At 28.8% G+C, this 10,494-nt stretch overlaps 1 protein-coding gene across 2 annotated transcripts in view; it reads left to right on the top strand.

Annotated features, from left to right (window-relative positions):
* The first annotated feature begins 444 nt into the window (after positions 1-444).
* Positions 445-10,494, top strand: part of LOC106679080 (transmembrane protein adipocyte-associated 1 homolog) — a 27,232-nt gene continuing 17,182 nt past the window's right edge. Inside the window, exons 1-5 of one of the 2 annotated variants that reach the window (XR_001342891.2) lie at positions 445-769; positions 2,126-2,258; positions 6,519-6,681; positions 7,052-7,248; positions 9,932-9,992. Coding sequence is in view for 1 of the 2 variants with exons in the window: in XM_014418030.2 (XP_014273516.1) it covers positions 630-769; positions 2,126-2,258; positions 6,519-6,681; positions 7,052-7,248; positions 9,932-9,992 (694 nt within the window). In the remaining variant the exon portion in view is untranslated. The remainder of the gene's footprint in view (positions 770-2,125; positions 2,259-6,518; positions 6,682-7,051; positions 7,249-9,931; positions 9,993-10,494) is intronic. The other variant, XM_014418030.2, reaches the window with a different exon arrangement.

Here is a 10,494-nt window from a genome sequence, read left to right as displayed (position 1 = left end):
ACCTTTCTAAGAATGTTCGAAATGCTTACCTTTCTAGTTAAAAGTTAACTTTGGAAACGACAACAAGAATAATGGAAAAGAGTTGACTAGGGTTCGCAAGCCTATGGGTCCTCCTCTTCTATTATTTAATTGAAATCGTGCCTAGGGGAGAGCCAATACCCCATCTTGTGGTGTAATGGTTAATGGAAGCCGCTATTTATTCTACATAAATTTTCCTTACTGGTATCAGACACTTAGCATATTCCTCCTGATATAGGATTTATTTGAATTAAAGTCGCTTTAATTGTATAGTATAAGTTTTTTTTTTCATATTCACAAAATGAGTAATATCGCCATAAGTCTGTGGTTAGTAAAATTGTTGCTCCTTCGCTTTAACATCAGAAAAAAGAGAGAGCTTGAGGGAGAAAGAAAGAAAATATATCGATAGTCAAACTGTCAACAGCTGTTGTAGTAAACAATGTTTTCTCTTACCTAACCTTTATCATTACTCCATGACATTAATTCGTTTGTTGTCAAAATGAATTTTAGTGAGTTACGTTGTTAGTTATCTTCACATCTTTAAACGTGATCCTATAGAGTAATTTTACAGATGTATTTATTTACATCATTAGTATAATTACCCCATTGCTATGGGTCTTGGTAAATTAGAACATTTATATGGCACAAGTCCTTTGCCTTTTACCAATACTCTTAATTCATCTGAACATGTAGCCACAAAAGATGTCTCTCTATGTAAATTAATATTATATGTTGATGTCCCAAACTTGCCGTAAGTGTATATATTTTTCTATATCTCTGTCAATTGTTTGATGTTATTTATCTATGACTTCTATTACTTTGAAAATAATATTGCTTTAATGATGAAAGTACACTGTTTATTACTATTTTATCTTTTACTATAACCGTTATTTCCTTTTATTTAATCCTGGTGTTTATATTGCTGAGTCTTTACTTTTGTCTATTATTACTACACTGGTGGTAATTACAATATGTATTAAGTTGGGTTAGTTACCATAATTATTGTGGGATTGATAATTAGATTTAAATTTCTACTTTCATGTTGAGGTGTTGACCTAGAAATGTGGTGTTTCGAAAAAAAATTATAACTTACATAAATAAATAAATGATTAATGTAATTGTAGTCATAATGAAATAAATTCATTTGAAACATCTATATCTTTTGTTTGTTTTATGATTTATATGTCACAAGATTGATTCTTTCTTGCTATTCATTTGATTTTCTTCATTTTTAATTTTTATTTGAAATATCCATTTTGAAGGCAATTAAAATCCTGAGTTATTTATTTTTTTATTTTCTTGCTGATTAAACATTACATTGGCTAAGAATGTCACTACTTTTTACAGTTTTGTATAATCCTTTCAAGTTTCTTTAAATTTGAATAGTTATTACTATAATTAATTTTTTCCTAGTTTTTCTTAACTTTACCCTTATCGATTGCATTATTCAGTGTGAAACATATCTTATTTGTAATGTTAATTTAAAAGATTAAAATATACCAATATGAAATTTTGAACATTGTGTTTAGTTATGGTTTTGATTACTGTTTTCTTAGCAACCAACCAGATAGTATCAATCACCAGAATGCAATGCATATAATTCGTATCAGAGCTGGGCAACTATGAAACTAATAGCTAAAATGGCTATGGATACGATATTTATTTATCAATGGTTCATTCATGAATCAAAGTTTTATCCTTGGCAATTTTAGCTATTAGTTTTAGCTATCGCTAATTTTTGCCCATCTCTGATTCATATTAAATTGAAACTTTTCATCATTTTTTGAAATTAATTGACTTGTTTCAAATGATTAATTTCTTGCTCATTTTACCCTTTTTAATGATTTTGATTTATTTGTAAATTATCTTTTACATAATAAATTTGTTTATTTATAAATTTTTCATTAATTTTTTTGTCCATTCTGGTCTCATTGATAAGTACAATATGTTTGCTTATTCGCATTAATCCTTATTGTACCTCGAATTTCTTTCAATGTTTAAGTGAATTTTTAAATTAGCATTTATATTCAATTAGTTTTCCTACATTTTTTTCATCTCACTACGCTCTTTTTTTTTATTACCTATTTCATTTTATTTTTATTTTCAGAATTCAAGTTTGGGACTTAGTGATGCTTGTTCCTAATGCCTTATTTCTAATATTTATTTTATTAAGATTTAATAGAGCTCGTCTAAAATTAAGAGCTACATCAAGTCCAATTTTTATGGCTTTTTACGTCCTTGTAAGTATTATTAATTCAAATTATTAAATTTATTTCTATGCATTTACGTGACATTCCAATTAAAAATCCTTGATTATAAAATATTGCTCTGTTTTTATTATCATTATTTTAAATAGTAGTTTTAATTTTAGTTTATCTACATCCCATGATTCTTGATTTTGTGTTGTCATTATCTTTGTACTTTAGTATGTACTCGGCAAAATGTATTGTGTAGTCAAATCTACTTGGTCACTTCATTCGTCTACTAGAAGCTGGAGTGCATACAGTGCTCTAATTTAACTGCCTCACAATGTTTTTTTTCAATGTTTTACATTTATTTTTAGTTGTTTATATATTGATTCCCTCGTGATAACATAGTCACTTTCAGAGAGCCTCAGTCGGGAGTACCACTTACACTATGGTTGGCTTTATACTACATTTAGTCATAGATCTCTCTGAACTAAAATGCTCATTATCCAGAGGTAAACAGATCCCTTGTTCGGGGTTCCTGGCTGGAACACAGGGAACTGCTCCTAGGAATTTATGGCACAAGTTAAAAATTAGACATTTTGGCATATGGATGTGGAACGTAGCAAGTCTGAGTTAACCAGATGTGTTAAAATCAGTCAGGATACCGTTTAGATATTGTGGCTCTGCAAGAGGCCTGCCAGCCTGGGGAGGTATCATTTATGGAAGTTTATCTGGTGTGAAGGGAATGGTAATTGTTTCGGTACTAGTTTTTTGATCAGGTATGGATTATTGTCCACATTGAAGAACGTTCAGTTTTTTATTGATGGAATATCAGTGGCCATATTTAATGGGTGTTGGCTTAAAATTGTTTTGATAATTATACATTCTGCAACCGACGACAGTGATGTGGTTCAGTGTGAATTTTTTTATGAACTAGAGAGGGTTTTCAATGAACTGCTATGAAACCACTTGAAAATGATATCATGAGACATGAATGCAAAGATGGAATGGAAACAAGTTTATTATATAATGAATGATAAAGGTTTCCATGAGATTATTCTAATTAACTTAGCCTTCTCGAAAACCTTATCACCAAAAGTTCACCATTTAAACATGAGGATATTCATAAGTATATGTGGACGTCGCCAGATTCACAAACCTCCAATCAAATTAATCATGTCTTGGAACAACATAGGTGGAAAAATAGTGTAACTAACATGAGATTTAATCATGTCACAGAATATAATTAAGATTATTAACTAGTTTTCTGTGGGCACTTTGACAAAAACTACATATAAAAAGAAAACAGACAAGAAAACAAAACAAAATTTTGTAAGGTATCGATACGCACTAGAAAATTTTGCATGGCTCATAAATCAAGTGTTGTGCAAGCACAAGAGAAGAAAAATTAATTTTTTAAGCTAAAAAAAAAATTAATTTTTAAAGAGGTTTATGTATTTGAAGTATATATTGATTGGATGAAATGAAAATAAAAAGAAACTTAAGGCGAGGCTAAAGGGAGGAAATTCTTGTTATCTTTTGCTTGCAAAATGGCAACCCCATGCCTTCTGTCCAGAAACCTGAAGTTAGAATTTACTAAGAATAGAATAACGATTATCCTTCCTACAGTTCTTTACGGATCCCAAACATGGCCGATTAGATTACGACAAGAACACCACCTAAAGGTTTTTGAAAATAAAGTATTTTGTGTAATATTTGGACTATAGAATTAAAACCAGGGAATTTAGATTGTGAAACAACACCGAATTGTGTGAACTGTACCTGGTAAATATAAATGAAGAGATAGCATTTTGGTGAATAAAGTAGGTGTATAAATTTGGTGGGATTAGTAAACTGTAAATAAGCTCTGAACTAATCGGTGAACATCTAAGTGATAAACCAAAATGTAAGTGGAAGGATAGTATTTATATTGATCTTCTGGATTTTAGGGTTTGTAAGGTGGTCAGCAGGGTTTTTCTGCAACAACCTATTTGGGGAGGGGCCAAAATCTAAAATTTCCCAACATTAGATGGACTTCCCAGCTCACATGAGGTCTGAAGTTATCCTTTTACCAAACATTTTTGGAAAACTGACCTCTCTAGATAGTATTTATAAGAAATTTAGATTTTGGGAGATTCTCTTACCTTGGATAATTTTTTTAAAAGTTTCATTTAATCTAATTAATTAGATCAGTTTTAGTGAATCTTCTTACTATTCTGGCTTCTGAAATAAGCAATAAAAAACAAAATACTAAATTCAATTGAATTAATTTACAATTTTATCGAAATTAATTACCTCAACCTTTTATTTTGTCAAAAGGCACCAGGGACTTGTGACCAAGGCAGAATGTGTATTTCACAGTGGGTTGAAAAAGGTTCAATTCCAATAATAACAAAAAGAAAACATTTACATTTACATAAGTTAATTATCAGCAAACAAATAATTGATTCAGTCATCAATAGTATAAACCATAAAAACGAGAAACTTTGAAGTAAATATTCTCATTTTAAATCATAACTTAAAAAGACAATAAAACAGCTGTACAACCCTGCTAAGTATAAAAAATAACAAACATTTTCATAAAGATACCTAAACAATTATAAAAAAGGAACTGAAAAAAATTAAAGTATGGATAAAAAAAATCAAAATAGAAGTAATCATTTTGGGAACACAAACTTGATCAGTATTAAAAAATATTTTAGCCTAAATGAAGTACAGAAGATATTCTGCAGCCAACATTAGGTTGTGGTAAAACTCTGAAATTATCATTTATTCTCGCCTTGTAACACTTCCTCGGCCTTTGGTCATACAAATTATTTGTCTTTGTTTCTTAAAAACTTAACTATAGCAGTATTCTCATGAACTTTTGTTTTCCACCACATTGATTAAGTAAAACTAACAACAATCTGTTATTGAAAACTAATTATTAATTGATATTTATAAATTCAAAAACTAAATTTATCATACTTATAAATTTAAAGATTAAATTTATCAATCTCCCTAAGTTATCCCGTGTAAATAGTAAATTGTAAAATACATTAAAAATGTAAAGATTTTATAAATTTGTTATTGTTAGAGAAAAAATAAATGTCTTGATGTCTAAGGTACATTGCATTAAAAACTTCAAGGTACGATTTCATAACCACTTATGATAGTTTCATGGTGGATCATTTACTGTTACCAGGAGACAGAAATCATTGTTACTAGTCGTAAACAATTGATAACAACATGGATTGAACTTTTCAGTTTGAAGAAAAACACTTATCATTGTCAAGAGCTGATGAAAATGAAGACTTATGAAACTGCATCAGACACCTCTATAAAATACAGTGATTGATAACCTGAAAACTATGACCGATAAAGACGGGGAATGAACGGAACAGTGTTTTCTATCACTGAGTTAATACGTAATAACACAATGAAATTTCCATCTCACCCTCAAACTTTAGGAAGGGGAACTGTCCTAGGTACATTACTGTCCAAGGTAAGGAAATCTCCCCTATAATAACCTCTTTGAATAATGTTTTACCATTATGTTGGCTGTTAGGTTCTCAAATCTCTCGGCTTTTTGGGTTTTCAATTTGGGATGACACCCCACCCCATTCTGCCCCCTTAATGATGTCCCTGGTGATCGATGGACAGTGGTGTGTTTACAAAGATTGATGGTATCGCCATCAGACCTTCAGGTTTGCTAAGATTGTTGTTATTAGTATTGATTGAAAGCCTTAAAAAACCTTGTTGGGCTTTGGGAGAAATGTATTTAATTAAAAATAATATCGTTAATGTTTTCTCTTTCATTTTCTTCATAATGTAGGAACTTCCCTTGTAATATATTCCAACCCCATATATATATATATATATATATATAAAATGTTAGTGATGATACATGTTCAAGTACTTTCTGTTGATTATTTAATACAATATACAATACACAGAATATCAAAGATTAATACATAAATATTTTTATATTCCTAAAAATTGTGGACCATATCTGTATTGGCCTGTTAATATTTTTATAAATGACTATAAATCAGTAGTACTAAAATTTGAAGTGGATGTTGGTTTTTTTTTTGCCCCTGAGGGTTGACTTTTATTCTGTGACAGATTCTTGTTATAAATTTTACTTTCCCACTGTAGAAAACCTATCCCTTCTTTGTTCGATATGAGGACCAATTATAAGCAACAAATTTTAATTAACAGGTTATGAATTGTACCTATAATATTTAATTTTGTCATATGCCTGATATTAAATCAAGGAAAGTCTTACTCTTTTGTTTTTAAAATGTATGATATATTTGATTTTTTTCCTAGGTCGTCATTAATGTTATAATTAGTATAATCAGATGTCTGGTTTCAATGTCTGTGAGTGCAGCTGCTGAAGTTGGAAGCTATGTTGACACAATTCTTTGGGTTTCTGTTAGATTTTTTTTACTGTCTACAGAAATCAGTGTGATTGTGTTTGGACTAGCATTTGGTATGTTTTATATATATATATATCTTTCATTTTAATTCAAATTATTCACTGTATAAGTAGGATTTTTAAATACTCTTAATTTTATTTATAGGTTTATTTAAAAAAAATTTTAATTATCTTTTTTGTGCATATTTTTTTACTAGCTAGTATTTTGACCATCTATATTGGTATCTAGGGACCCTATATCTTTTTTTTCCCTTTTTTAACTCCATAATTTTTTCTAGTGGTATGCATTTATTTAATACCATGATTTTGAATGTAGCAAACGGTGGTAAATATGTTTAGTGTAAGTTCGTCATTTGTATTTGTTATTAATCTTCGGATTCATTAGGTATGAATTTATCTCTTAATATTTCGTTTTTTATTACAGGTCATTTGGATTCTAGAAGTAGCATAAGACATGTTTTGCTGGCCACATCACTTATCTCATTAGCATTTTCAAGCTCACAAGCAGTGCTTGAAGTATTTTACCCAGATGAGCATTTTAAAATCCAGGGTAAAAAAACAAATGTTTTTGGCCATGGAGGAATGTTATTTTGGTTTATTTCATCTATATTTTTCACACTGGTAATATAAAATTAATTAAATATATTTTTTTACATTTCTGTGTATATTAATGTTTAGCTTTAATTCTTTCTTATTCCCCCCCCCCCTTTTCTATTTTTTATTCAATGCAGATTTTATTCTGTATCAGTTTAATTTTCTATTAATTTACATTTTTATGGGTTTATGACATAACATGGGGGGGGGGGGGGACTTTTTCTTAATACATTGATATTTTAAAAATATCTCATTGAAGTGATTCAACAGCCAACTTTCACTTTCGTAAAAAAAATCACGTTGTAAAAGAACCAAAGGAATGATTTATATGGACCTCTACTAAATACACTGATGGAAGCAGCCTTTGTAAATTCTATAAAAATTATAGCATATGCTGAATAATTTTATTGATTGGTCAGTATGGAATTTCTAATAGGTGTAATGCACTATGTTTATGGAAAATGCCATGAAAATGAACTTTCTTTGATTGCTCTATTGTGTTCCCTGCATATAGGTTGAATTATTTTTTTTAAAAATGCTATAAGAAATATATTAAATCACATAATTGATGATTTTGTTTAAATCACTTTGTTAAAATGTCGTAAAATTGGTTTTTATCTAAAATTTAATGGCAAATTTTTTATTATTTATACTAATTTAGCATTAAGTTATTCATTAAAAATGTATATGAGAAATGCAAAACAGTAAGACAAAATATTTAAAAGATGAAATGAGTTGAGATTCAGTCAGTTTAAGTTGATAGATTTGTCATTTTAATTAATTTCTTGTGATGCTCACTTACTTATAATTAATATAAAATTAATCATCATCATGAGAGATAGTTGACCATGGATGACTTATATGACAAGTTGGTTTGGGGGGTTCATTCAAAATATAACACACATAAGTTGAAATAACTTATTTAATCGTGCCAACGTTTTGGCCAGAATTTCTAGCCTTCATTAGGGCTAAGAACAGAACAAGATAACAACCAATGAATACTGAAAATAAATTATAAACAGAATAACATAAAGTAAATAATTGTATAGAATAGAATTAATAAAATTAAAGTGATGAAAGAAATGGAAAATACAATGCATATATAGGTGATTGAATATGTAGGTAAAATTACATAATTAAGGAAATAAAATAAAAATTTGAAGTCATATAATGCAAAGAAATATGAATATTTTAGTTTATTAATAATTTAAAAATTAAAATTATGGAAAGAAAAACTGAGAGAAAGAAAGTATATGTAACACATGAAATAAGTAACCATAATATTAGATAAAGAAGCAAACTAAGAAGTTAAGTTTAACAGAAGAAGTGAATAGAATAAAAAAAAATTGAAAACAACATTAATAATATATGGTGAACATAGCTAATAACGTGGGTAAGGAAAATTAAGAAAAGGAGGGGGAGGGGTAAAATAAAGATAGGAAAAAAAAAGAGAATAAAACATAAAACGAACCTGTTAGCTTGAAATCTTACAGCCAAGTGAAATACGTTATGGAGATGCACTTCCTTATCTTCTCTCAATTTTAGTTTTTCTTTCCATAATTTTAATTTTTAAATTATTAATAAACTAAAATATTCATATTTCTTTGCACTATATAACTTCAAATTTTTATTTTATTTCCTTAATTATGTTATTTTACCTACTTATTCAATCGCCTATATATATATTGTTTTTTCCACTTCTTTCATCACTTTAATTTTATGAATTCTATTCTGTGCAATTATTGACTTTATACGTTATTCTGTTTATAATTTCTTTTTTATTTTCTATATTGATTGGTTGTTATCTCGTTCTGTTCATAGCCCTGATGAAGGCTAGAAATTCTGGTCGAAACGTTGGCATGATTAAATAAGTTATTTCAACTTTTCCTCTAATATAAAATTAATTTATTGGACTTCTGCATAACTTATATTTCAAGTTTAGTCTCCCATTGGTATCAAAATGGTTTGATTGCTGTTTAAAGTTGTTTTTCGCTTGTACTTCTGCTAGCTTAATAAAGGTTGACAAATTTCAACCTACTAATCAAATATAGTTACTGTCATAACCCTACCTTAATGGGTATAAAGTTTTATTAATTATTATTCTCTGAATTTATAATTATGTAACCTGAATCTAGAAGATGGGGTTCTAGTGCCTCTCCATCCAACCCAATGAGCTTCCTCGCTATATATAAGAACGATAATTGAAGGAAGTGAACAAACTTTACAACCTATATACAGTGCACACTGTTGCGCAAGTTTTTATAATCACAAAACTTAGATGAACCCATAAACGTCTGAGACTAAAGGTTTCTAAAAATGTATTAATCTAACCACTTTCTAATTGACAGATTAAGAGGCCTACAGTCTGGTAAATTATTAACGGTTGTCTTTACTCTAACTCTTCTCCCTCTTCTACTTATCATTTTGTTTTGGGTTTTTCTACTTGTCAGACTGTTGGCTACACTTCGTAGCCACTTTTTATTTGTTACACTTTAAAAAGTGTGTTGTAGATAACTTAAGAATAAGGAACTCTATGATATCATCACAAGACTGAAGCACTTTAACGTTGTTTCTAAAGTAAGTTGGGACCCAATGCAGATTGTAGTGCTACAGGCTGGTGATGATTATTATAATCATTTTTAGTCTAAATATTAATCATTATTCATGTTTATTGTATTTTAAGTTGTTTTTTTTTTGTTTTTTTTTACAGTTATATTTATCAATTCTGGTGTTGCCTTGGACGAGAATAAGGGAAAGACTCGCTTTGCCTAGTATGTAAAATATCAATTTCATTTTAATAGTTATTTTTGTAACATTAATAAACAAATATTTGCTAATTTTTTATTAGATTTAATTTTAAAAACTAAGAATTTTTAAACCTTATGATGTTGAATCAAAATATGGAAACTTTTAGGTCTGTTGAATAATATGAAATATTCATATATATATTCATAAACGTGTTTGTAAAATTACATTATGGAGATTTCAGCTGATCTTGTTTCATCTTAATGTTGCAAACATTCTTAATTCGACTCAATTAAATTAATCAAAGTATTAGTTTGTTTAATGCTTCCTATCATCTATCTTTTTACCTTAGTTCAAAAAAGGTATTTTTATTAGTATGATTATCATATACATATCTAATTAAAATGAACGGTTTCTGAAATAATTTCACCTATATTTAGGTAATTATTTATAGGGGATCCAATTTTAATGGGTAAATCTCTCTCTCTCTCTCTCTCTCTCTCTCTCTCTCTCTCTCTCTCTCTCTCT

Source organism: Halyomorpha halys, unplaced genomic scaffold (genome assembly GCF_000696795.3).
Source record: "Halyomorpha halys isolate HHAL.00 unplaced genomic scaffold, Hhal_1.1 Scaffold176.1, whole genome shotgun sequence".
Lineage (NCBI taxonomy): Eukaryota > Metazoa > Arthropoda > Insecta > Hemiptera > Pentatomidae > Halyomorpha > Halyomorpha halys.
This window is presented reverse-complemented; position numbering and strand designations above follow the sequence as displayed.